Raw genomic sequence first — 26897 nt, forward strand, 5'->3', positions numbered from 1 at the left:
GAGGCTGCTGTCCCCAGCAAGCCTCAGACCTGGTCCTGTGCTACACCTGCCCCCTGCGCAGCCCAGGTCTCACCTGCTCTAGTCGGGCAGACCTACCTGGCTGCAGCCCCCCACCTCTTCCCTCCTCCAGGCTGCTCCTGATCCAGATGCCAGGGCAGCAGGGGTCAGAACTTCCTGACTTAACCTTAACCTGGGTGGACGTGGTTACAACAGACTGCAAAAGGGCCAAAGCGTAGAGGATCCCGTAGCAGTGAAAGAGTGCTTCCCTGTTAGCACACATGGGGCTTTTTCTCGGGCAGGGATGGGAGATTCCTAAATCGGCTCAGCTGGCTCCTCCCCTCAGTTTCAGTTTCCATTTCCGATTTCTGCCGTCTGCGCTGAGCACAGCGGCACCAGGCTGAGCTAAACAGGGCCACCCTGGGCAGGCCTACCTGGTGGTGCAGGTGAGACCCGGGCTGAGCAGGGGGCAGGTGTAGCCTATGTTACTCCCACCCCCACCTTTTGGCCAGAGCAGTCTCCTGAAGGGTTTTGAGGGTGTCCTCCCCCACCTCCCTCAAGTGTGGTGGAGTCCTGGGCAAAGGGAGGTCTCTGTACCGACCAGTCTGGCCAGGAGTTGGGATGAGTGGAGGGGCCAGTGGGTCTGAGTCCCCTGCCATTCCCAGAATGGAGCTGTGGCCCTACCAATGGGAGGTGATCATGCCTGCCAGGGCGCTGGCGCAGCGGCAGTACTCGTCCCAGGGTTTGTACTCACGGCAGTTGGCGATGACTGTTAGCACAAACGGTTCTTTTTTACTGGTTCTTTTTCCTGGGGCGGGGATGGGAGATTCCTAAGTCGGCTCAGCTGGCTCCTTCCCTCAGTTTCAGTTTCCATTTCGGGTCTCTGAGCTGAGCACAGTAGCACTAGGCTGAGTTAAGTGGGACTGCCCTGGGCAGACCTACCAACTAGAGCAGGTGAGACCGGGGCTGGGCAGGGGGCAGGTATAGCCTGTGTTACTCCCGCCTCCCACTTTTGGGCAGAGCAGAGTCCTGATGGGTTCTGAGGGAGTCCTGCCCCACCTCCTTCAAGTGGGGTGGAGTCCTGGGCAAAGGGAGGTCTCTGCACGAACTGGTCTGGCCAGGAGTTGGGAGGGGTGGAGGGGCCGGTGGGTCTGAGTCCCCTGCTATTCCCAGAATGGAGCTGCGGCCCTACCAGTGGGAGGTGATCATGCCTGCCCTGGAGGGCAAGAATATCATCATCTGGCTGCCCACGGGGGCTGGGAAGACCCGGGCGGCTGCTTATGTGGCCAAGCGGCACCTAGAGACTGTGGATGGAGCCAAGGTGATTGTATTGGTCAACAGGGTGAGTGGTCTGTCCCTGCCCCACTCCCCCACCACCAAGCAGGGTCTCAGCTCTTTAGGCATCTCTCAGTCCCCACCAGAACTCCAAAGCTGCTGTGGCCATCCCTAAGCTCACCTGTCTTTCCACCCCGGCTCAGTACCCAGCCATGCCCTGCGGGTCACCTTACCTCCCCCGCACTTCCCTGGCCCCAGGTTCGGCTTTCTCTTCCCAGCTCATTCTCCACCTCCAGGTGCACCTGGTGACCCAGCACGGTGAAGAGTTCAGGCGCATGCTGGATGGACGCTGGACCGTGACAACACTGAGTGGGGGCATGGGGCCACGTGCTGGCTTTGGCCACCTGGCCCAGTGCCATGACCTGCTCATCTGCACAGCAGAGCTTCTGCAGATGGCACTGACCAGCCCCGAGGAGGAGGAGCACGTGGAGCTCACTGGTGAGGGCCATGGCCAGGAGGAAAAGGATATGCATCTGGGGTACTTCCTCCCGCCAACCCCAGGGCACCCACCGGAATCAAGGTGTTGGGAGTTTTTGTGGGAGTGGGGGGTTGCCTGTTCACAAAACCCCAGCAGACACTCTAGTAGAAACAGGCCGGGCTATAGTATAGGATCTTAGACAAGTCCCTTCCCCAGCTGAGCCTCGGTTTACTAATCTGTGAAATGGAGAGAAATCATCCCTGCCTGGCTCTCCATCCTAGGACGCAGCTGCAAGTCGTGAAGGGAAGAAGGAATTCTTAGACGATTGTGGGGACTACCTGAAAGCTGATGGGAGGAAGGGCTTTGCAAACACAGGTCACAGCCTTCCTCCCTGTGCCCTCAGCCTTCTCCCTGATCGTGGTGGATGAGTGCCACCACACGCACAAGGACACTGTCTACAACGTCATCATGAGCCGGTACCTAGAACTTAAACTCCAGAGGGCACGGCCCCTACCCCAGGTGCTGGGTCTCACAGCCTCCCCAGGCACTGGCAGGGCCTCCAAGCTCGATGGGGCCATCGACCACGTCCTGCAGGTCAGCCTGGCCCCTGTGGGCCTCCCACTGGCAGGCCCACCAGGGACTTCCCTTCCTCCCTCCCTCCCTCCCTGCCTGCCCTGCCACTACCCCATCCCCACCAGTCCTACCAGGCTCTCCATGGCAGTGTCTGGCCCCTTCCTCACCTAAGATCCAGCCTCCAATGGTTTCTTGTGGCATAAAGAATTAACTCCCAACTCTACTATGGTTCCACATGATCTACCTCTCCACCTCATTTCCTGCACCCTCCCTGTTGTAGCTCATCCTACAGCTACACTGGCCTGCCTTCTGCATCTTGAACATGCAGGGCTTGTTCCCATCTCGTGACCTTTGCACTGACCATTTCTTTTGCCTGGAATGCCCTTCCCTTTGAACTTTACCTGCTGCTTCCTCCTTGTTGTTCATTGAACAGCTTAATGCCACCTCTTGAAAGTCCTCCCTGATCACCCCCTCTGCTCTCTGTCATGTCATCCAGTGCTATCCTCTTTAGAGCTTGTTAACGCGCTCTGCAAGGTTCTAGTCTTTTTTTTTTTTTTTTTTTTTTTTGAGAAGAGTCTCGAGGCCAGGCGCGGTGGCTCAAGCCTGTAATCCCAGCACTTTGGGAGGCCGAGACGGGCGGATCACGAGGTCAAGAGATCGAGACCATCCTGGCTAACACGATGAAACCCCGTCTCTACTAAAAAATACAAAAATTAGCCGGGCGTGGTGGTGGGCGCCTGTAGTCCCAGCTACTCGGGAGGCTGAGGCAGGAGAATGGCATGAACCTGGGGGGTGGAGCTTGCAGTGAGCTGAGATCCGGCCACTGCACTCGAGCCTGGGCGACAGAGTGAGACTCCGTCTCAAAAAAAAAAAAAAAAAAAAAAAAAAAAGAGAAGAGTCTCACTCTATCGCCCAGGCTGGAGGGCAGTGGCATGATCTTGGCTCCTTGTAACCTCCGCCTCCCAGGTTCAAGTGATTCTCCTGCCTCAGCCTCCTGAGTAGCTGGGATTACAGGCGCATACCACTATGCCCAACTAATTTTTTGTATTTTTAGTAGAGATGGGGTTTCACCATGTTGGCCACGCTAATCTCAAACTCCTGACCTCGTGATTCTCCCACCTCGGCCTCCCAAAGTGCTGGGATTCCAGGCGTGAGCCACCATGCCCAGCCTCTTTTTTTTTTTTTTTTTCTTGAGACTGAGTCTCACTTTGTCAGCCAGGTTGGAGTGCAGTGGCACGATCTTGGCTCACTGCAACCTCCACCTCCCGGGTTCAAGTGATTCTTCTGTCTCAGCCTCCTGAGTAGCTGGGACTACAGACGCGTGCCAGCATGCTTGGCTAATTTTTGTACTTTTAGTAGAGATGAGGTTTCACCATGTTGGCCAGGCTGGTCTCAAACTCCTGACCTCAGGTGATCCGCCCGCCTTGGCCTCCCAAAGTGCTGGGATTATAGGCGTGAGCCACTGCACCTGGCCGGTTCTATTATTATTTACTGGTTTATTATCTGTCTCTCCAACTCCAATCTGAGTTCCTGTGTATCCCCAGTGCCTAGAACAAGACTAGCAGAGAGAGGGCGAGCAATATTTGAGTAGACGAATGCCCACACCCGCAATGGCCCACACTGTCCTGTCCTCAGCTGGGATCCATCCTGCCCCAAAGGTTTGCCCATTGTCCCCACAGACCCTCCCTTTCCAGTAAAGTCCTCTCTGTTGCCCCCAGCTCTGTGCCAACTTGGACACGTGGTGCATCATGTCACCCCAGAACTATCGCCCCCGGCTGCAGGAGCACAGCCAACAGCCTTGCAAACAGTACAACCTCTGCCACAGGCGCAGCCAGGTATGTAGGGGCAGGGACACCGTGAGAGCGGGAGCTGGTGTCAAGTTAGGACACCTAGGCTTGGGCCCTGACTCCGCCCTCACAGGCTCTGTGACTTCAGGTCACTTGCTATGTATCTGAGCCTCAATTTCTCCTTTCTGTGAAATGGGGCAGATACAGCCCATGCCCACAGCCTGCTCTTTGGATTGACTCAGAAGGCACCGCCGGTGTCTGTCACAGCACTGACATGCTGGGGAGTGCTCTAGAAACCAGAGAGCAGGGATACTTTGTGCTGAGGCTCTACTGAGCCCTCTCCAGTATGGACATGGCCTGGTGTCTGCTATGACTGGACTGGACAAGGACTAGGTGTCAGGTCCATAACTACACCAAATGTTACACTTGGGGTCAGGTTTGAGCCCACGCTGTGGTCTGGAGGGAGGGAGGGAGCAGATAGCTGAAAGAACACTTGGGGGGCCATAGGCAGGTGAAATGTAGTTTTATTCAGCAGCTCTCTCAGCAGCAGCTCTCTCACACTGTCCACCTTTATCTGGGCTGTGTGCTCTGGCTCTGTGGCTCCTGCTGCCCCCACGCCTGCAGCTGCACTCCCTGGCCTGCAAGGCCAGCTCTGTCAGGGTCAGCAGCTTAACTCTTTCCCTCTGGGCACAAGCCGGTTCCCGGCTCCCCACTGCCCACCTTCAAGGCGACCGGCTCTCCCTTACAGGAGTTAGTAGCATTATTCTCTCTCTGGGCGTGCCAGCGTGCCCTGCTGTGCTGAGCTGAACCGAGCCCCATGCACAGCGTCAGCAGGGCAGTTATACCTTCTACTGACAGTAGAGTCCAGTATGAACTTACACAAACAGGTTACATAGCAAGTGGAGTGTGTGCCTGCCCCCTAAACTCGCTGAGTCACTCTGGCCCGGATGTCTGCCTCAGCCTATTCCTTGACCAAAGCACATCCATGTACCTTACACTAGGCATCACCGTGCCCAGGCCAAAGGGTAAGAGCACATTGTGGGTGAGACAGGGCAGGACTCCTTCACACTCCAGCCGACCTCCCTCTGGAGCTCATCCCTCAGCTTAGACAGATGGCTGAGGCAGTCGCAGCGTGCTACACGCTGGGGTCAGCACCCCCACTGGGTGCCCATCCTCCAGTGTGTATGGGAATCCCCTCCAACTCTCTTCTTGCCCAGGATCCGTTTGGGGACTTGCTGAAGAAGCTCATGGACCAAGTCCACGACCACCTGGAGATGCCTGAGTTGAGCCGGAACTTTGGGACGCAGATGTATGAGCAGCAGGTGGTGAAGCAGAGCGAGGCTGGTGAGAGGGGCAGCCCCTCAGGCGGAGGCGAGGATGCTGGAGGAGTCAGGGGCGGGGCCTGCCTGGGCGGAGGCCTAGCCACTCCAGGGGCGGAGTCTGAGTGGGAGGGCCCTATGGGGCGGGACAGGGGCGGGGCTGTGGGCCGCTCAGACACTATGCCCTCTGCCCGCAGCGGCTTTGGCCGGGCTCCAGGAGCAGCGGGTGTACGCACTTCACCTGCGGCGCTACAATGACGCACTGCTCATCCATGACACCGTCCGCGCCGTGGATGCCTTGGCTGCGCTGCAGGATTTCTATCACAGGGAGCATGTCACTAAAACCCAGATCCTGTGTGCCGAGCGCCGGCTGCTGGCCCTGTTCGATGGTGAGGGGCGGGAGGGGGATTCCGGCCCGGCGGTGATGGGACCTGGATGCGAGGTCAGAGGCCAGGGCACAGGGGACAAAGTCAGGTGAGAAGGTGCCCGCGAGGATACTGATGGAGACCCTATTTTTCTAACCAAAATCCAAGGCCATGGGTAGGACTGATTTGTTTCCTCGTTTGTGAAGGTTTTTGCATAGTTGTTAAAATTAATTCACATTGTTGACTTTTTTTTTTTTTTAAACAGTCGGGGTCTTGCTCTATTGCCCAGGCTAGAGGACAGTTGTGCAATCACAGCTCACTGCAACCTCGACCTAATGGGCTCAAGTAATTCTCACCCTTCAGCCTCCCAAGTAGTTAGGACTATAGGTGGGCACCACCACTCCCAGCTAATTAAAATTTTTTTTTTTGTAGAGGCGGAGTCTTGCTTTGTTGCCCAGGCTGGTCTAACTCCTGGGCTCAAGTGATCCTCCTGCCTCTGCCTCCCAAAGTGCTGGGATTACAGTGTGAGCCACTGCGCCCGGCCCAGATTTTTAAAAAACATTAGTTAGGAGTGGTTCCTTTAGACTGGGAGAGTGAGGCTGAAAGTCAGAGGGTGAAATTTAAGGTTGCAAATCTCAGCACAGGCTGGGGCTCAAGAGATCTGGGTAGCAGAGGTCAGAGTGAAAAGCTCAAGGGTCATCCTGGTCACTGGGAAGAAGAGGGTTCTAGTCTGAGGTTCTGTACTGTGTGACCCTGGTGTGAGGCTGGCCTTGAGAGTGGGCTCGGTAGGAGGCATCCTGTTTGTTTGTTTGTTTGAGGAGTCTTGCTCTGTTGCCCAGGCTGGAGTGCAATGGCACTATCCCAGCTCACTACAACCTCCCCCTCCTGGGTTCAAGCGATTCTCCTGCCTCAGCCACTGGAGTAGCTGGGATTACAGGTGTGCATCACCATGCCCAGCTAATTTTTAGTAGAGACGGGGTTTCACCATATTGGTCAGGCTGGTCTCGAACTCCTGACCTAGGTGATCCGCTTACCTCACCCTCCCAAAGGGCTGGGATTACAGGCGTGAGCCAATGAACCCGGCCAGGGCATCCTTAAATGTATTCTTGGTGCTGCTGTGGGGGAGTTGAGCAGGAGCTCCATCCTTCCACCACCCCCACCTTCTGCATTCCTGCAGTCCTATTCCTGTGAGAACCTCCTCCGCCAGTGCCCTCCCCACTCCAAGATCTGAATCCTCTGCCTCTCTTTGGGGCCTTTCTTTCTTTCTCTCTCTCTCTCTCTCTCTCTCTCTCTCTCTCTCTTTCTTTCTTTCTCTCTCTCTCTCTTTCTTTCCTTCTTTCTTTCTTTTTCTTTCTTTCTTTCTTTCTTTCTTTCTTCTCTTTCTTTCTTTTCTCTCTTTCTCTCTCTCTCTCTTTCTCTCTTCTTTTTTTTTTTTTTTTTCAGACAGAGTCTCACTCTGTTACACAGCACACAGTCTGGAGTGCAGTGATGCAATCATAGCTCTCTTCAGCCTTGACCTCCTGGGCTCAAGCAATCCTTCTGCCCTCAGCCTCCCAAGTGTCTCGGACTACAGACATATGCCACTACAGACATGTGCCACTACACCCGGCTAACTCTTTGGGGTTTTCAACAGACCATAAGAATGTGCTGGCCCACCTGGCAACTCATGGCCCAGAGAATCCAAAACTGGAGATGCTGGAAAAGATCCTGCAAAGGCAGTTCAAGAGCTCTGACAGCCCCCGGGGTATCATCTTCACCCGCACCCGCAAGAGCGCACACTCCCTCCTGCTCTGGCTTCAGCAGGAGCCGGGCCTGCAGACCGTGGACATTCGGGCCCAGCTACTGATTGGGGCTGGGAACAGCAGCCAGAGCACCCACATGACCCAGGTGTGGGCTTCGGGAAAAGATGCTACACTGCGGGGGGTATTCCATAGGAGAGAAGTGTGGGGAACAGGGTCTTCAGCACAGAGGGGTGGAGGCAGGGAGAACTGGTGGAAAGAGAAGGTTGACTGTCCCCAGGCAGAGGGGCAAGGAGCTAGGGGAGAGGGGCGGACACTGACATCCCCAGTGCTGAAGCCTGTCCCAGTCTGGGGGTCCCTGGGGGCAGAAGGGTGGGCATGGGGGTCTGTAGGTTTGTAGGGAAAGAGGTGGGTGTTGTAGATCCTCAGGGCAGAGGATCAGGTCTGGGGTCCCTTGCAGGAGAAGGCTATGGCTTGGGAGTTTTTCCTAGACTAGAGGGGTAGGGAGCCTTAGGAGTCCCTAGGGAAAATAGGGGTTGGAGAGTTATCTGGGAAGATGGGCAAGATCCTGGGGGTACCTGGGGATAAAGATGGGATTCAAGTACTCCAGGGAGATGGACCAAGATTAGGAGTGAGGGCTGAATCAGGAGAGGCTACTCTGGCAGGTGGAGTCAGCCTGAGCCACCTCATGTACCAGCCTCTTTTTCCTCCCTGCCCTTCCCCTGCAGACGGACCAGCAAGAAGTAATCCGGAAGTTCCGAGATGGAACCTTGAACCTTCTGGTGGCCACGAGTGTGGCAGAGGAGGGGCTGGACATCCCACAGTGCAACGTGGTAGTGCGCTATGGGCTCCTGACCAATGAAATCTCCATGGTCCAGGTACTCACACATTTCCTTCCACTCAGGCACCCTTATAGGATCCTGTGTGGGGCCCCAGCCCCACTCAGGACACCCCTTGTCTCCCTTCCCAGGCCAGAGGCCGTGCCCGGGCCGATCAGAGTGTGTACTCGTTTGTAGCAACTGAGGGTAGCCGGGAGCTGAAGCGGGAGCTGATCAACGAGGCGCTGGAGATGCTGATGGAGCAGGCAGTGGCTGCTGTGCAGAAGATGGACCAGGCCGAGTACCAGGCCAAGGTCTGCAGGCGGCCTGCATGCCCTGTGGGAGGGATGGGGAGGAGACAGCCCCTCCCTGGCAGGTTTCAGACTGCACACATATGTCCCCCTGTCCCCTCTATATCTTAGGGCTAACTTTGCCCACCTAGGGAAGGTTGGATAGAGGCCAGGAGTGGGGCTGCCAGGGAAGGCAATACCTGGACTCCAGAAGGCCTTAGGAACAGGCCTTGTCCAAGGCTCTTTATTTATCCTTGCCATGAGACACTTTATGTATCTGGAAGAGCTGCATTACAGCCCTTCTGGAACCAGGCAGAGGGGACAAGATAAGTCCACGTGCAGGAAATAAGCCCAGAACTAGGACTTACATCATCGCTTCCCCTGAGGCAGGGCCACCACCATCCTGCCTTGCCCAGGGTGCTCCCTGTTGTCCCAGCATAATTGTTAATGATGCCCCATGACAGATTCACAGAAGCAGCTTTACCTAAAATCCTTCAAGATTGAGCAGGAAAGCTTATCCCTCCCACTGTTGCCCCTCACTACCCACACTGTTGTTCTCCACAGCTGCTTTTTTTTCCCCGAGACGGAGTCTCACTCTGTCACCCAGGTTGGAGTGCAGTGGCACAATCTCCGCCTCCTGGGCTCAAGCAATTCTCCTGCTTCAGCCTCCTGAGTAGCTGGGATTACAGGTGTGCGCCACCATGCCCGGCTAATTTTTGTCTTTTTGGTAGAGATGGGGTTTCGCCATGTTGCCCAGGCTGGTCTCGAACTCCTGACCTTGTGATCCACCCTCCTTGGCCTCCCAAAATGCTGGGATTACAGGCATGAGTCACTGCACCCAGCAATAGAGCTTCTTTTAAGCTCCAGGGAGGGTTAAGGAAAGTCTCCTCCTGGTACAAATTATCTTAGGTCTTTGGGAACCCTTTGTCCCCCAAGGAACGTTCTCTTAGGCCCCAGTCATGCCTGGTGTCCCCTCCCACCCCAGATCCGGGATCTGCAGCAGGCAGCCCTGACCAAGCGGGTGGCCCAGGCAGCCCAGCGGGAGAGCCAGCGGCGGCAGTTCCCAGTAGAGCACGTGCAGCTACTCTGCATCAACTGCATGGTGGCTGTGGGCCACGGCAGTGACCTACGGAAGGTGGAGGGCACCCATCATGTCAACGTGAACCCCAACTTCTCGTGAGACCTGTGGAAGGGGCTATCGGGATGGGGGCATGGGATGAGGGACTGGGAATCCTTCCCATCCAGACAGTGCTTTGAAGCTTTGGAAAGCTAAAGAGCATTATAGCAAGTACTTATTCTGCATTTTCACAATAATCTGGTTAGACAGGTTTTATCCCTGTCTCCATTTTACAGGCAAGGAAATAGAGGCTCAGAGAGGCTACGTGACTTGCCCAAATTCCCACAGCCACTATCTGGTTGAGCAAGAACTGGAATTCAGGATACTAAGTGTCAAAAGACCACACACTGACCCTCTGGTGCTACCTACTCCGAGGATATCAAGAGAGCTTGGCCATCCCTGAGCCATCCCCCATCCTCTGTCTCCTAGACAGTAACCTTCCCCCATCCTCCATCCATTCATTATGTCACCCTCTGTGTTCCAGGCCACTGTGCCAAGGATCTTCATATAGGTTTTCTCAATTGAGGTCGCATTTCAGCTAGGTCTCAATGGGTCTGGTTTGAATTTGAGTGAATGAGAAGGTAACCACGGAGAGCCGGGCGCGGTGGCTCACGCCTGTAATTCCAACACTTTGGGAGGCCGAGGTGGGTGGATCACTTGAGGTTAGGAGTTCAAGACCAGTCTGGCCAACATGGTGAAACCCCTTCTCTACTAAAAAAAAAAAATACAAAAATTAGTTGGGCAGGCCGGGCGCGGTGGCTCAAGTCTGTAATCCCAGCACTTTGGGAGGCCGAGACGGGTGGATCACGAGGGTGGATCACGAGGTCAGGAGATCAAGACCATCCTGGCTAACCCGGTGAAACCCCGTCTCTACTAAAAAATACAAAAATCTAGCCGGGCGAGGTGGCGGGCGCCTGTAGTCCCAGCTACTCGGGAGTCTTGAGGCAGGAGAATGGTGTGAACCCGGGAGGCGGAGCTTGCAGTGAGCTGAGATCCGGCCACTGCACTCCAGCCTGGGCGACAGAGCGAGACTCCGCCTCAAAAAAAAAAAAAAAAAAAAAAAAAAAAATTAGTTGGGCCTGATGGCCCATGCTTGTAATCCCAGCTACTTGGGTGGCTGAGGCACGAGAATCGCTTGAACCCGGGAGGCAAGCCAAGATTGCACTACTGCACTCCAGCCTGGGCAATCGAGTGAGACTCTGCCTTAAAAAAAAAAAAAAAAAAAAAAAAAAAGATGCCAGTTGACCTGAATGGAAGGGACTGTGAATAATGAGATTTAGAAAGAGACGGACTAGCCCATGGAAGGTCTTAAAGGTCAGGTGTGTAAGTGTAGCCTTTATCCAGGAGGTTCCTCTTAGGAATCTTGGATAGATTTTAAGGAACAGAGTGTCAGGGCAGATTTATATTTTTAGATCACTCTAGCAGTTGGTGGAAGGATGGCTTGGGATTGGGAGTAAGCATGGAGGCAAAGAGACCCGTTAGGAGACTGTGAGACCAGGTAACCAATGCTGAGGCTTGAACCTGGGCACAAGAGAACGTGCGATGGAGGCCACACAGGTAGAACTCACTGAAGACTGGATTTCCTGGCCTGGGAAGTCGGTGCCTCTTGACCAGCAGGAAGGCCCAAGGTCCAGGCAGAGGCTTGGCTGGCAGGAGGGCATGAGATCTGGGGCTGGGGAGGGTCAATGAGGGCTGTAGCCACTCCCCTTCCTCTCCAGGATCTACTATAACGTCTCCAGGGATCCTGTGGTCATCAACAAAGTCTTCAAGGACTGGAAACCTGGGGGTGTCATCAGCTGCAGGAACTGTGGGGAGGTAAGAGCTTGGGCCATGTCCCAGGCCCCAGAGTCCTCAGCCCCAGTCTTCAGAGGCCCTCAGGGAGCCCTCACTAGGACACAGGAGACAGTCCCACCCCATGGCCTCCAGTCTGAAGAGGGAGGTACAGCCCCTGCCTAAGGGAGCCCATAGTCTGTGACATCTCAGGTGGGAGGAAAAGTCCCTGTATTCAGGGAATTCCGACTTGAGAGAAGCCCAGTCTGAGGCCAGAGACCCTACCCTACCCTCTCTGTCACCTCCAGATCTGGGGACTGCAGATGATCTACAAGTCAGTGAAGCTGCCAGCGCTGAAAGTCCGCAGCATGCTGCTGGAGACCCCTCAAGGGCGGATCCAGGCCAAAAAGTGGTCCCGCGTGCCCTTCTCCGTGCCTGACTTTGACTTCCTGCAGCATTGTGCCCAGAACCTTTCGGACCTCTCCCTGGACTGAGCACCTCGTTGCTGCAGTACCCGGTTCGGGCTGTAGGGGGCGGGAGAGTCCGCAGCAGCCGTGATCTTTCCCGGGACACAGCCTGGTCCAGGCCCCTCCTTCCTGAATCGCCAGCTGTGGGCATCAGGCCCACCAGCCACAGAGGAGTCCTGGGCACCCTGGCTTAGGCTCCCGCAACGGGGAAACAACTGGAGGGCCAGAGCTCAGCCCAGACCTACGCTGCACACACATAGACACTTTCATATGCACTGGATGGAGTTAGGGAAACTGAGGCAAAATAATTTGCCATACTGTACTCAGAATCACGACATTCCTTCCCTACCAAGGCCACTTCTATTTTTTGAGGTTCCTCAAAAAAGTAAATGAAAAAATGGGATAGAAAATGCGTGGTATCTTAATTTTGTTGAAATACAATTGGTAGAAAATAAACTGCGTGTATAGTGTGCAATTGGGTACTTTTTTTTTTTTTTGAGCCTGAGTTTCACTATTGTTGCCCAACCTGGAGTACAGTCGCACGATCGTGGCTCACTGCAACCTCCACCTCCTGAGTTCAAGCGATTCTCCTGCCTCAGCCTCCCAAGTAACTCAGATTACAGGTGCCCACCACCATGCCCAGCTAATTTTTTGTATTTTTAGTAGAGATGGGGTTTTACCATGCTGGCCAGGTTGGTCTCAAACTCCTGACCTCACGCGATCTCCCTGCCTCAGCCTCCCAACGTGCTGAGATTACAAGCATGAGTTACCATGCCTGGCCTGGATACGTTTTAACATGCATATCCTCCACAATCAAGATAATGAACATAGTCATCACCTTCAAAATGTCCTGTTTCTTCCAGTGGAATTTTCAAAGAACAACAAAAGTTTCCTGGTGCCCCAGTGCAATCCATACCTCTGGCTCTTCCCCATAAAATGACCTGCTTTGTGGTAATTTTTAGTGTTAAAAGTGTTTGGTTTTTTTGAGACAGTCTCACTCTGTCGCCGAGGCTGGAGTGCAGTGGCGCAATCTCAGCTCACTGCAACCTCTGCCTTTGGGGCTCAAGTGATCCTCCTGCCTCAGCCTCTCAAGTAGCTGGGACTACAGGTGCCCACCACCATGCCTGGCTAATTTTTGTATTTTTGGTAGAGACAGGGTTTCACCACATTGCCCAACAGGCTGGTCTCAAACTCCTGAGCTCGGGTGATCCACCCATCTTGGCCTCTTAAAGTGCTGGGATTACATGCATGAGCCACTGGGCCCGGCCTTCTTTTTTTTGTTTTTGCTCTTATTTTTTTTTTTTTTTTTTTTTTGAGACGGAGTCTCGCTCTGTCGCCCAGGCTGGAGTGCAGTGGCCGGATCTCAGCTCACTGCAAGCTCCGCCTCCCGGGTTCATGCCATTCTCCTGCCTCAGCCTCCCGAGTAGCTGGGACTACAGGCGCCCGCCACCTCGCCCGGCTATTTTTTTTGTAGTTTTATTAGAGACGGGGTTTCACTGTGTTAGCCAGGATGGTCTCGATCTTCTGACCTCGTGATCCGCCCGTCTCGGCCTCCCAAAGTGCTGGGATTACAGGCTTGAGCCACCGCGCCCGGCTTATTTTGTTTTTGAGACAAGGACTCGCTCTGTTCCTGCTGGAGTGCCATAGTGCAATCGTGGCTCACTTCAGCCTCGACCTCCCAGGCTCAAGAAATCCCCCCACTTCAACCTCCCTGGTACCTTGGACTACAGATGTACCACACCTAATTTTGGGGGGTTAGAGAGGCAGTGTACAGACAAGGTCTCACTATGTTGCCTAGGCTGGTCTCCAACTCCTGGGCTCAGGTGATCCTCCCAAAGTACTGGGATCACAAGCATGAGCCACTGTGCCTGACCTAGTGTTAAAAGTTTTAGGCCAGGCGCGGTGGCCCATGATTCCAGCACTTTGGGAGACTGAGGCAGGCAGATCACCTGAGGTCAGGAGTTTGAGACCAGCCTGGCCATTACAGTGAAAGCCCATCTCTACTAAAAATTACAAAAATTAGCCTCGCGTAGTGGTGGGCCCCTGTAATCCCAGCTACTCAGGAGGCTGAGGCAGGAGACTCGCTCGAACCTGAGAGACGGAGTTTGCAGTGAGCCAAGATCGTGCCACTGCACTCCAACCTGGGTGACAGAGTAAGACTCCGTCTCAAAAAAAAAAAAAGTTTTAAACACTCCTTTTTAATAGCTCTCCTAAGCCTTATTCATAAAGAGTATCAACAGTCTAAACTTGAGGCCCATCAAGAGTGTGAGGGCTTCCTGCTCCCCCTACCCCATAATAGCTTCCAACCCCAATGTTCCCCTCTCTACCGTCAATTAACCCTCAGGTCATCTCCCCTAGGCTGGGGAGAGGCTGAGATCCAGGATTTGAGGGGTGGGCTCAGGTAGGCATAGGGGTGGGGAAAATTACAAAGGCCTAAATTTTCTGTTCTCATTTTAACAAGAAAGAAAAAGAAAGGCAAGATCTAGGTTGCTTCATCAGGGAAAGGGCTATTTCTGTAGTAAAAGGCCCAGCAGGCAGGAGGCACCTTCAAGAGGAAGGGAGGGGGACAGGGCAGAGATTGGAGAGCAGGATGGCAGTCCTTCCTGCCGTCTACCCTCCTTGCCTCCTGCTACATCCTTGGTTCTGTCCCCAGGTGGATGAGAAATGCACCCTCTCTTCTCCCAGCATTTTCTTTTTTCTGTAGGCCTCTTGTCTGAGGGAGGGCTGAAATTCCAGCTCCAGTCTTTTTGGCTACCATCTCCCATAGACAGTGTACCCCTCTTTCCCAAGGCCCCCTTCCTCCTCTTCTCCAAGTGTCCTTGGCCCTGGATGCAGGAGTCTCCTTCCTCCTCCCTCCTGTCCCATCTCCAGCTGCCTCCCCCTGGGGGAGAGTTGCTCCTCCGCTCCCCACTTTGCCTTCAGTTAGTATACTGCCTGCCAGCAACGTGCCTTTTACAGGTCAATAAAATTAGCGACTGGGGGCAGAGGGAGGGGGCAGGGGCTCAGGGGTGCTAAGCTCAACGGCCTTGAATGTGGCTAGACTCACGGAGTCAGGACGCCTGTCATTCCAGGGCTAAACAGTGACAGCTGGGGGACCTGGGCTGGCGCTGGGGGCGGAGGAGGGGCTGTGTGGCAGGGAGAGAGATGGGCTGAGGATAAAGATGGTCTGGGTGCCTAATGGCCCCCTCAGCGGCCTAAGCCCGTAAACAGCTGAGCCCTGGAGAGGGCACCCTACCTTTAGAGGAGTGTCCCGTCTCACACCCACCCCGCCAGGCCCGAAGAGCTCAGATGGAAGGGGACTCAGGCCAGGAGAGGTTTCTGAGCTTTCTTCTTCGTGTGAGGGGGCTTTATATGAAGTCACCGGCTCCAGGGCATCTGGGCAAGGCTGTCTGAAGCCGGGGATTTCCACCCATCCCCCGCAGCCCCCGGAGTCCTAACTTCCCAGCCTTCAGAACTCGAGCTCCGGGCCCTCCTTGTGGCCCAGATGCTTCCCCGGGACGTCCCACCTGAATGAGCCCGCGCACCCCACCGGCGGGGCCTCGAGGAGGGGCCTGCCCGGCTCCCCCTCCCAGCCCCGCCCCTGCCCCGCCGGGCCCCGCCCCTCCCGGCCAGCCCGACACGCAGCGTTCCCAGCCAGGCGAGAGCAGGTGGCCGCGGCGGGCTCCGTCTCTGCCCCGCAGGTAAGACGGCGACGCGGGCTGGTCCACGCCGAGGACCTCGAGGGCAGCGCGGGAGAACGAGGCAGCCCCTTCCACCTGTCCGGTCCTCTCGCCTCAAAATTGGGGGACCCCAAGGGACAGTGAGGATATCCCTATCTCGGCTCTGCGCGCCGACGTTGGGCATCTGCTGGGCGGGACTGAACTCTGGGGCAGTTAGAGGGTCCTGGCTCGTTATCCCTGATACCAGGCGGGCTGCAAAGGATGGATAAGAAAGAGCCGGGCATTAGACACCCAGCTTTCTGGGTGTCTAGGTTGGGGATGGTGACGACCGGGCTCCGGAGTAAGGAACCTCGTTGACTGAGAGTGCGCCATGCCTCATCCAAGGGCAGCCTCTTCCCCACCATAGAGGGTGATGGCTTGACCCAAACGGCTTCTGTTCTGTGGGCTAATGAGGTAAGAGCCGCCGCATAGCTGAGCTGGGGCCTGGGTTTTCTAATGAGCCCCAAGGCATCTGCATCATTTATTTACATCTGGGTACAGGGGAGTGAGCAGGGGATTACCCCATGGCCTAGGGAACCCAGAAAGTCTGGGAACTCAGTAGATCTTTTCTGTGTCTGTGTCACAGACCTAGCTGGGGAAGATGATCGCAGATGTTGCCTTATTGTAGACAGGGGAGCATTTGCACCCTCAGTGTTGAGATTTGAGCTGTAGGAAAGGGGTCCTGCCTCCCAGGACCTCGAGGAAGGCTTCCTGGAAGAGGAGGACCTGGGCTGACAGCTTGAATGTGATGCTCAGAGCTCTGAGCCTCTAAGGAGAGGCAGCCTTTGGGTCTTGGTGCTGGGTTGAGCTAGAGCAGAGGACCCTGCGTTGTAGAACAAAAGGAAGTCAGGACATTGCCGTCTGGGTCCAGCTAGGACCCCGGGGACCTTCCTGAGATCATCATAAGCCTTTGGACAGACACAGGTGACAATGTGGGGAGGGGGGCTTCCTTGTTTGTCCACATTCCCCATTCCATTGCCTTATTCCACCACACAAACCATCAGAGGCAGAAGGTCGTTCTCATATCTGACCTTCATCCCTTCTGGGTCCATGCCAGCTTCTTGCTTCTGGGAGGCCATGTGCTCTAGTGGAAAGAGTAGGGGCTTTGGGGTCAGTTAGAGCTGAGTTCTAACACCTCTACCTACTGCGTGACCTTGAACGAGTTTCTTAACCTCTTTGAGTTCACTTCCTCACCTGTAAAATGGGGATAATAATAGAACCCATCTCATAGGGTGGCTGCAAGGATAAAATGAGGGTACACATGTAGAGCGCTTAGCACAGTGCCTGGCGCCTGGCGAGGGCTCAGAAAGTACAAGTGTCCCCTCATGTGTCGGACAGCAAAGCCGATCTGCAGGGGTGAGGGCAAGCAGGGGAGGGGGGAGTGGAAGGGTTTTTTTTTTTTTTTTTTTTTTTAAGCTAAGCTTGGCTAGAAAGAGTGCCATTTACTGCATGCCCCCCGACCAGCCCCTTCCCCCTGCTGGCTCCTGGATCTCTGGACCTGTCTGGGCTGCCCAAGGCCCCTCACCTCCTCCTCTTTTAGTCACCTTGTTTGTGTTGCCTTGTGTCTCTGTAGGGGGGAGACAGTCCCTCCTGCCCCCGCCCAAGGAAGGGACCAGTACCAGCAGGAGCTCACTTGGGGCTGTGCCTCAGTGGAACAAGCTCTGGCTTGGAGACCCAACCTGAAAAAAATGCCCTCTTGTCATCACAACCCTTCCCCACCTCCAGAAATCCACAAGTTGGGATCAAGCCGCACTAAATTTTTCCAGGAAGAAAAACAATACAAGTGACTGAAAGTCCTCTTTGGGGATTGTCCAAGCTGTCCTCCAATGGAAGAAGGGCTTCAGGCCCTGGCCTGATCTCTAGGCTGCCAGGGAAGGCTGAGTTCAGTAGCACCCTTAAACCTGGGCAAGGGAGGGAGTGCCCATGCCCTAAGCTGGGGGCTTTCAAAGGCTCCACTCTGGCCCTCCTGCTGCCAGTCCTCTCCCTGTGGGATGAGGCATCAGCAGGGCCGAGGGGATAAGACTGTGAGTCCCCTCCAAGACCACATTCTCCATACCTGTGATTCTGGAGGTCCCTGCCCAGATGGTCACCATCTGGCTCCCAGCCCATGCCAGCCTCTTCCCTGGGTCTGTCCGCCTCAGGACAAGTTATGCCAATAGTGTGTGCACCCCTAGGGACAGTGAAGGGACAGCTATTTGCAGGGGCTGTGGATGGAGCTAGAACATGAGACTGGGTGTCCTTATACATGCACGAGAGTCCTTGTGGTGCAGACGGGACCTGGCAGCAGGGAGCGGGGTGGCCAGGGTGCGAGTGGAGCTGTCTCCTCTCCACAGAGCCGTTCTGATGCGTAAAGCTCAGGAGGCAGACAAATCCAAATTTGCATCTGGTCCTCCAGGTTGTTAGTGAAGGTGTATTTGTCAGGGTGAGAGGTTAGAACATATTTCACAGTTTGCTGGTTTGATTTATAACTTTTAAATATTTAGACATATGTCTGTGGGTCGCCATTTATCCCCTTGCCCCAGGCCCTGTGAGTGTTCCAGGTGGGCCTGGCTGGGCCTGTGACTTCAGCTGCCATTTGGTTAATTCCTTCCCCACTCTCCCTGTCCCCCAGTAGAACAGCACCCCCATAAAACCGGGCTTAGAACATGCTTACCTGGACCAGGAAGGAGTTTCAAGGTGAAATGAAGATTGTCAGTTGTCACCAACAAGCAGTTCCCCCGTGGGCCTCCTGACCTCATTATCCACCACAAAACTGGGACAATTTTTTTTAAATGTCCTGTGATACTTGAGAGAGAAGGGCTGGGGAGGAGAGATTACTTCTCTCCTGTGTGTGATGAGGGTGTGGGTCACTGGACCCCAGGAGCAAGGAGGGAACTAAATGGGGCCACAGCAGCAGGCGGGATGGAAGCTAGCCTGGGGGAAATCCAGGGTTGGACCCTACCATCCCTCCAGCTGCCCTTCTCAGAGGGAGCTGCGCCTGCAGCAGAGGAGGGGCCATGTGTCTATCATGTGGGTTCTCCCATGAGTTTGGAGTTTGGGCTTGGGACAGGGGAGAGTGTGGGGTCAGCTGGCCAGGCGGTGGGGGTCATTCCCAGCGGGAATGAATGGCACGCTGGTGTTGACTGTAGTCGAGTGCCCTGTGGCACCTGGACACGCCGTCTGTTCAGAACAGAGGCACAAAACCTTTGTGGTGGCTCTCTCTGCTCACTCATCGCTTCCGATTGGGCTATTTGAGGAACAGCCTGCCACCTTGGCCTCATTAGCATCGTGAGGCTCTTAATGGAACTGGACACACACACATGGACACACACTCACAAACTCACTCAGGTGCGCATGCCCGCCTGCCCTAACTCCCAGAGGTCTGTGTAGAGGATTGAGCGCTCCTAAATCCCACCCCAGGTGCAATCTGGGGTGTGGCCACCCTTGCAGACCCACCCTGACACACACGGCTTGTGACACCCACACCCCCAGTCACACTTTCACTGTCCCTTATTGGTGACTTTTCATTCACCTTGGGTGACCTGCTGGCTCCAGTGGCCAAGGGTTGGCTTACTAGAGGGTGGCTGGGGGCCAGACGCCGGCAGCGGTTGGTTCAGCTTTGGGAACAGGAGGCGGCAGCATTGCCCTGGTGAGACCACCCCCAGTGGGGCTCGACCCCCCAGCACTTTGGCTCCCCCACATCTCCCAGGAGAGTGTCTCTGGATCCTGAGGCCGTCTGTTCTTGTGTAGTTCTCGTGAGCCTTTCTGCTTCCGCCTAGAGTGTGTCTGGCCCTGAGCCTCCTGCGTGCCTGCCATCTCTGTCCTTTCCCCTCTCCTGACCCTGTCCTTTGCTATCTGTGTCTCTCCTCTCTACCCGTTGGCTCTTTTTCTGTGAGTCTTTCTCTCTTTGTCTTCTCTTCTTCCTTTTTCTCTGCCTCCTCTGTCTACCCCTTCTCTCTCTGTCCCTCTTTCTCACACTCCCACTCTTAGTGTCTGACTGCGTGGCTATCTCTGGGTGGGACTTGCTGTATCTTCACCTCTCTCTATCTCTGCCTGTCAGTCTGGACGTGTATCCCTCTGACTTTCTGCCTCAGTCTCTTGAAGAGTCTCAGGAAAAGGACAGCCAAGAGTCCTAAAAGAAGGTGACAGCCAGGCATAGTGGCTCACGCCTGTAATACCAGCACTTTGGGAGGCTGAGGTAGGTGGATCACCTGAGGTCAGAAGTTCGAAACCAGCCTGGCCAACATGGCGAACCCCCATCTCTACTAAAAATACAAAATTAGCCGGGCGTGGTGACACACGCCTGTCATCCCAACCACTTGGGAGGCTGAGGTGGGAAAGTCGTTTGGACCTGGGAGGCAGAGGTTGCAGCAAGCCAAAATTGCACCATTGCACTCCAGCCTGGGCAACAAATGTGAAACTCTATCTCAAAAAAAAAAGAAGGTGATAATGCCTCCCAGGGGACCACAATCACTTCTGGGCCCCTCCACTGCCAGGCAAGGAGGCAAGAAAGGGAATATCATGTCCTAAGGAGAGTGGATGGGTCAGGAGCAGTGACTCACACCTGTAATCCCAGCACTTTGGGAGGCCAAGGTGGGTGGATTGCTTGAGGTCAGGAGTTAGAAATCAGCCTGGCCAACATGGTAAAACCTCATCTCTGCTAAAAAAAGTACAAAAAATTAGCCTGACATGGTGATGGGTGCCTATAATCCCAGGTACTTGGGAGGCTGAGGCAGGAGAATTACCTGAGCCTGGGAGGTGCAGGTTGCAGTGAGCCGAGATCATGCCACTGCACTCCAGTCTGGATGACAGAGTGAGACCCTCTCTCTCAAAAAAAAAAAAAAAAAGAGAGAGCTGATGGCTCATCCCCTCCAACTCCTCTGTTGAGAACTCTGAGGTTTCAGCTCCAGACTGAAACATTCTTCAGTGACGAGGCCCGGGGTCATAGGCCTGGGAGCAGGGCTGGGGGTCCAGAGCCATCTGGGAGATAAGGGATAGAGCCCCTTGTCTGTCTGGTTGACCTGATTGACCTTGAACTGAGGGAAGGGCGCTGGGACTTGGAGTCTCCCTCAGAGGAGGCGTTGACCAGAGTGGGGCTGAATCGACACTTTTCTTTCTCCTGGAAGGAGCCAAGCTCAGCCCACCCACCCCAGGCCCCAGCTTCCTGCTCCAAACCACGACTGTGTTCCCCACCCTGTTCCAAATATTTCTGCCAACTGCCCCAGGCCAAGGGGCCTGTTTAAACAGCCTCCCTGCCCTCTCCTGGCCTCCCCACCTCTGTGGCCTCCCTATCACTCCCACGGCTTCTTGGCTTCTCGCACAGGAGCCGCTGTGTTGGCTGTTTGTTTATTTGACTAAGATTTCCTTGGGTGGAGCAAGGACTGACTCCACAGGTCCTTCGTCTCACCTTAGATGCCCAGGCAAGAGGCCAGACCCAGCTTCGGCCTTGCTCCCCTGCCCTGTCCAGCCTTCCCAGGACCCACCCGCCGGTCCCCGATGTCTCTCCTACATCCCAAGCCACAGACTTCTCTCCCATTCTGATTTCAGCTCTGCTCAGCCTCACATGTGATGCCAGCTGATCCCCTCCTCAGCTCCAAAGTTGAGTGCTCTGGTCCTGGAGGGCAGGATGGGGATGGGACACTCCCCTACCCCCTGCTGACAGGAGAGGAACTGCCAGGAAAAGGCATTGGGAACAGGAACCCTTGGGTTTTCTAGGGGTTCCTAAAGAGGGACACATGGGGTGTGATCTTTGGAATGTGGGAGGAGCCTACCTACTCTCCCTGTTGGCAGAGGCTTGAGCCAGTCTTCCAGTGAGACTTCAGCAGAGGAAGAATTCTCAAATGGGCTCTGGTCCCCTGCAAGAATCCATCTCCAGAACAATCTCCCTGGGACCCCAAGGGGCCTCCTATCCCCTGATTTTATACAGAACTTTGCAGTATACAGAACTGCCTCATCCCATTCTATGAGCACCTGCGGAGATCAAAATTCTTTTTTTTTTTTTTTGACATGAGTCTCGCTTGCTCTGTTGCCCAGGCTGGAGTGCAGTGGCGCAATCTCACCTCACTGCAACCTCCCCTTCCCAGGTTCACAAGATTCTCATGCCTCAGCCTCCTGAGTAGCTAGGATTACAGGCACGTGCCACCACACCCAGCTAATTTTCTGTATTTTTGGTAGAGACAGGGTTTCGCCATGTTGTCCAGGCTGGTCTCAAACTCCTGAGCTCAGGAGATCCACCCACCTCGGCCTCCCAAAATGCTAAGATGACCGGCATGAGCCTCTGTGCCTGGCCAAGATCAAAGTTCTTTTTGTAGATGATGAAAGCTCATAGAGCAAAGGAACTTTCTCAGAGTCAATCTTCTAGCAGAACCTGGACTTGAACCTGGGTCTCCTCACTCCTCACAGCCAGGACTCTTCGCCGGACCTTGCTGGAGCTGCTCTTTTGACTGAAAGAGTCACAGGCTGCAGTCACCCCCGACTGTCGCTGAATCTCCCCCTCACCCAAATCTCCTCTACCTTCACACACCAAGACTCCTGGCCCGTGTCTCTGACTGGGAGGTGAATGTAGGGACAGGTAGCATTCTTGTGACCCTATTCTGAAATTTGCTGTCCTAGTTAGCAGCTTCCTGAGGGGAGAGGGACACAAGAAGCTTTTAGAGATGGTTTCAACCTTCTGGGTGCTAATTGGGAATGAGACTCTCCCTAGGTTGAGACTGGGGACAGCTATTCTGGGTCTGCAAGATGAAGTGTGGGGGTGGAGAGGCCAGAGGGGGGGATCAGGAAGTTTCCCCAAATAGCCTGGCCTGAAGCCACATGTGGGAGCCAAGCCCCAAGGAGGTGGCCCAGATGAAGGGGTGGAAGGGGAGCTGTCCAGTTGGCACATGGGCCTCACCCTTGGGAAGCTGGCCATAGGGCAAAAATCAGGAGCAGGACTGGTTTTGTCTCCTCTTTTCTTTTAAGTTTGAGATGAAGTCTTGCTCTGCCACCCAGGCTGGAGTGCAATGGCGCGATAATAGCTCACTGCAGCCTCCGCCTCCCAGGCCCAAGCAATCCTCCCACCCCAGCCTTCAGCCCAGAGCCTCACGAATTGCTGGGACTATAGGCACACACCTGGATAATTTTGTTACATATTTTGTAGAGACAGGGGTCTCCCTCTGTTGCCCAGATTGGTCTCAAACTCCCGGGCTCAAGCGATCCTCCTGCCTCAGCCTCCCAAAGTGCTAAGATTACAGGCTCATGCCTGTAATGCCACCATGCAGCCAGTCTTTTCTTTGTTCTCCCACTGAAATGGGCTTCCCTGGAACTTGATGTCATGAGTAAGTGGGTGTGTCTCTACCCTGTCCCAGCCCTTACCCCCAAGCCCCAGCCTACTGTCCTAGCTCTCACCCCAGTGACATTGATTTACTCATTCATTTAACCAATATTTGTTGAGCACCTACTATGTGTTATACTTGCTAGCCTCTGCCCTGGGAATTCAAGGAGTAACGAGACAGGGTTCCAAGAGGGAACAAGATGGGTTCTCAAGAGGGAATAAGAGGCCGGGTGTGGTGGCTTACATCTGTAATCCCAGCACTTTGGGAGACCAAGGCGGGCGGATCACTTGGGGTCAGGAGTTCGAGACCAGCCTGGCCAACATGGTGAAACCCTGTCACTAACTAAAAATACAAAAATTAGCCAGGCATGTTGGTGCATGCCTATAATCCCAGCTACTCGGGAGGATGAGGCAGGAGAATCGCTTGAACCCAGAAGGCGGAGATTGCAGTGAGCCAAGATCACGCAATTGCACTCCAGCCTGGGCAACAGAGCGAGACTCCCTCTCAAAAAAAAAAAAAAAAAAAAAAAAAAAGAGAATAAGAGGAAATGGGAAGGAAGGAAATCTACCCTAGAGAGAGTGATGCAGGAAGGCGTGTCTCCGAGGTGATAGTTAAATATCAGCCATGAGAAGGAGGAGGGAGGGGTCAGAAGGAAAAGAGCACTCAAGGCAGAGAGAACAGGCTTTGAGAAAGCTCCCAAGTGAGGGGTAGCTCGCTGTGCTCCAGGGACAGAAAGAGCCCAGTGTGGCTAGAAGGTGGGGAGTCACAGGAAACAGATCGGAGGGGCACAGGATATTTTAACCACTATGGATATTTTGACCCTAAGGATGTTTTGAATGCAAACATTTTATTTATTTATTTTTTTATTTTTTTTATTTTTTTTATTTTTGAGACGGAGTCTCGCTCTGTCACCCAGACTGGAGTGCAGTGGCTGGATCTCAGCTCACTGCAAGCTCCGCCTCCCAGGTTTATGCCATTCTCCTGCCTCAGCCTCCCAAGTAGCTGGGACTACAGGCACCCGCCACCTCGCCCGGCTAGTTTTTTGTATTTTTTAGTAGAGACGGGGTTTCACCGTGTTAGCCAGGATGGTCTCGATCTCCTGACCTTGTGATCTGCCCGTCTCAGCCTCCCAAAGTGCTGGGATTACAGGCTTGAGCCACCGCGCCCGGCCGAATGCAAACATTTTAAACCAAAACATACCAACACTGAAAATGTTTTAAGAAGGTGTTCTCCAACTTGAACTCTATTTATCCAACTTAATTCTTTGATCAGAGTTTTGTTTTTCCCATGTGGTACAGTTAAACAAATGTCCATGTTTTTCATTCCATTGTAATTTTACTGAAACTGTTTTCATCGGCATCAATTCCGTGTACATTTTGCTGCTGAGATTGGAGGCACCCATCAGTGTGGGGGCTGCAAGCTCTTGACATGAGAGCTTGTGTGATTGACTGGGTAACCCCATCCCATTTTGGAAGATTTAAATTAAAACCAAAAAAAAGATTCATGGTCAATATTTGATTCTTGTGTGCATTTTAGTCAATAATGAGTTTTCTTATATCCAGTTCTAGCTATCCTCAGTGTTACTTCTACCCGTAATATTTTTAGGTGGAGAGTTGTATTTATATCTCAGTTAATCTGTGGGAGGGATCAGGTGGAAGGGGTGGACTGCGAGAGAAGGGCCTGGGGAAGAGGAATGGCCTGGATCTTCCAGGCTGGGGCAAGCATTCTCCTAAAGCAAAGGGTGAAGCTTTTGGAGCTTTTATCCCGGAGCATGGTGTGATCAGATTTGCCTTTATTTTTATTTATTTATTTATTTATTTATTTATTTATTTATTTATTTATTGACAGGGTCTTATTCTGTCCCCCAGGCTGGAGTGCGGTGGTGTGATCATGGCTCACTGCAGCCCCGACCTCCCAGGTTCAAGCTATCCTCCCACCTCAGCCTCCCGAGTAGCTGGGACTATAGGCATGCACCACCATACCCGGCTAATTTTTGTATTTTTTGTAGAGATGGAGTCTTGCCATGTTGCCCAGGCTGGAGAGCTGCCCTTTTAATAGTCTCCCTCTGGCTGTGTGAAGATGGGACTGGGAGGGAGAGGAAGTGGGGAAGTAGAGGCAGGGAGGCCAGTGAGGAGGCTGTTCTGCCCATCCAGGTGGTAAAGAGAAGTGAACTGGGCCAGGCGTGGTGACATGTGTGCCTGTAGTCACAGTGCGTTCAGAGGCCAAGGCGGGAGGATCGCTTGAGGCCAGGAGGTCAAGGGTGCAGTGAGCTGTGATCACACCACTGCACTCCAGCCTGGGCGACAGGTTACAGATAGAGTATGGGGTTAAAAAAGGGCAGGGTAATCTCTGTCCCGCTCCCCAGGATCCCGCCACAGCCCTCCCCCAACACCCAGAATGCCCTCGCTGCCGTTCCCACACTCTTAGCTCCCTGCTCCTGGTATTTGAGGCAGCTTGGAGCCCTTCCCCACAACACCCAGGCTGTGGCCACTCGGAGTTTGCACAGAGTTGAGACCAAGAACTGGGGTGTTTCCGTTGGGGGTTTCTCCTTCTTTGCACTGAGGGAGAGTCGGGGATGCCCTGCTGAGGTAAGGGGTGGGGGATGGAAGGGATGGGAATGGCCCTGGGATCCACCTACCTCGAGTCCCGTGGCTGGAGCCGCCCAGGCAGCCGCAGACCTGGTGGTGAAACAGACCCAGACACAGGGCGCTTGTCCGACCGTGCTCCGCCCTCAGGGTGTGACACTGGGCAGGGGGACAAAGGGGCCTCTGTCAGTGTGGGGCACTGCGCCCACCCGGGCCAGGCCAGGCGCCTGAGGAGGGAGGGAGGTGACCTGGGGGTGCTGGAAGAGAGAAGGTTGAAGGCAGACAGACCCCAGGTTTGAGTGCCATCTGGGCAAGTCTCTTCCTCTCCGGATCCTCAGTCTCCTCACCTGTAAAGTGGAAATCTCAGTCCCAACCTCCCAGACCTGGCATCAGCAGGACCGACCTTGTTGATTGACTGACTACACTTGTGTTATTTAGCAAACACATGTAATGATTACCACGTGCCTGGTTGCTAAACACTTTACAAATATTGACTCAGGTAATCCCCATAACGACCCTCTAAGAGTGTCGATTAAAAAAAAAATTAACCATTTAAGGAATTAAAGTTAGTTTTATTTAGAAGTCTTACAGAGGACTGTAGAGCAAGGCCTACAGCCCTAAAACAGTTTTGTCAGACTGTTTTAAATCAGTGTTTTAGCTTATAGTTTATGTGTAGGTAGTGGAGGTTCAGTATGTGCAAAATGACATCAAAATTTGGCTGCAAGAGTATATTGGTTATAGATTACGGAGGTGTAATCATTAACTCTGTCAGACATTATTTTATGTGCAAGAAAAGGCAAGAACTACAGTCATTTTATTTTTATGGAGACGGGGGTCTTACTGTGTTCCCCTGGTTTGTCTTAAGCTCCTGGCCTCAAGTGAACTTTCTGCCTCGGATTCCCAAAGTGCTGGGATTTACAGGCATGAACCACTGTGCCTGGCTAGGACTGGGGCCATTGATCTTTTAAGGAATATAGTGATTCAGGCAAGAGATGGGGGGCGGTGGGAGGTGCTGTGTTTTATCTTGTTTTGTCTTTAAAACTCTTTTCAGAGAGCTACAGATAAGCACAGAGTCAGGGACTTTGTGAAATTATCCTGGTAAGCAGAAATAAGCAAATGACTTCTGATGTTTGCTACTTTGTGTCACAGGTTTTTTCTTTTGGTCATAAATCAGCTGCCTGGTTGTATTTAAAAGACAAATGCTGATTGTGTCAGGTAACTAGGAAGGCTTTTTTCAGGAAGATTGATTGTTTTCAGTTGTAGTTGTAAGAAATGAGCACCCGTGTGTGTTGGCGGACACCTGTAATCCCAGCTACTTGGGAGGCTGAGG

At 53.9% G+C, this 26897-nt stretch overlaps 2 protein-coding genes across 6 annotated transcripts in view; both read left to right on the forward strand.

The window, feature by feature from the left end:
• The first annotated feature begins 330 nt into the window (after positions 1-330).
• DHX58 (DExH-box helicase 58) lies at positions 331-12470 on the forward strand. Of its 5 annotated transcripts, none has more exons than XM_008012663.3 (13): positions 331-443; positions 1171-1339; positions 1569-1770; positions 2154-2344; positions 4042-4158; positions 5328-5454; positions 5627-5818; positions 7428-7681; positions 8262-8411; positions 8504-8665; positions 9627-9817; positions 11477-11573; positions 11837-12470. In XM_008012663.3, exons 2-13 carry the CDS (start codon positions 1172-1174, stop codon positions 12020-12022), a joined length of 2037 nt encoding a protein of 678 aa, XP_008010854.2. In that variant the 5' UTR covers positions 331-443; position 1171; the 3' UTR covers positions 12023-12470. The 5 variants fall into 5 exon arrangements, with proteins under 5 accessions (XP_008010854.2, XP_008010856.2, XP_008010859.2 ...); XM_008012665.3 differs by having other exon boundaries at positions 1171-1318; XM_008012664.3 differs by lacking the exon at positions 331-443 and adding an exon at positions 796-951.
• A 3118-nt stretch (positions 12471-15588) lies between these two features.
• LOC103243427 (zinc finger protein 385C) overlaps positions 15589-26897 on the forward strand; it is a 67987-nt gene continuing 56678 nt past the window's right edge. The window contains exon 1 of the mRNA XM_073005306.1: positions 15589-15675. The gene's annotated coding sequence lies outside the window, so the exon portion shown is untranslated. The remainder of the gene's footprint in view (positions 15676-26897) is intronic.

The sequence above is a fragment of the Chlorocebus sabaeus genome, chromosome 16, assembly GCF_047675955.1.
Source record: "Chlorocebus sabaeus isolate Y175 chromosome 16, mChlSab1.0.hap1, whole genome shotgun sequence".
Lineage (NCBI taxonomy): Eukaryota > Metazoa > Chordata > Mammalia > Primates > Cercopithecidae > Chlorocebus > Chlorocebus sabaeus.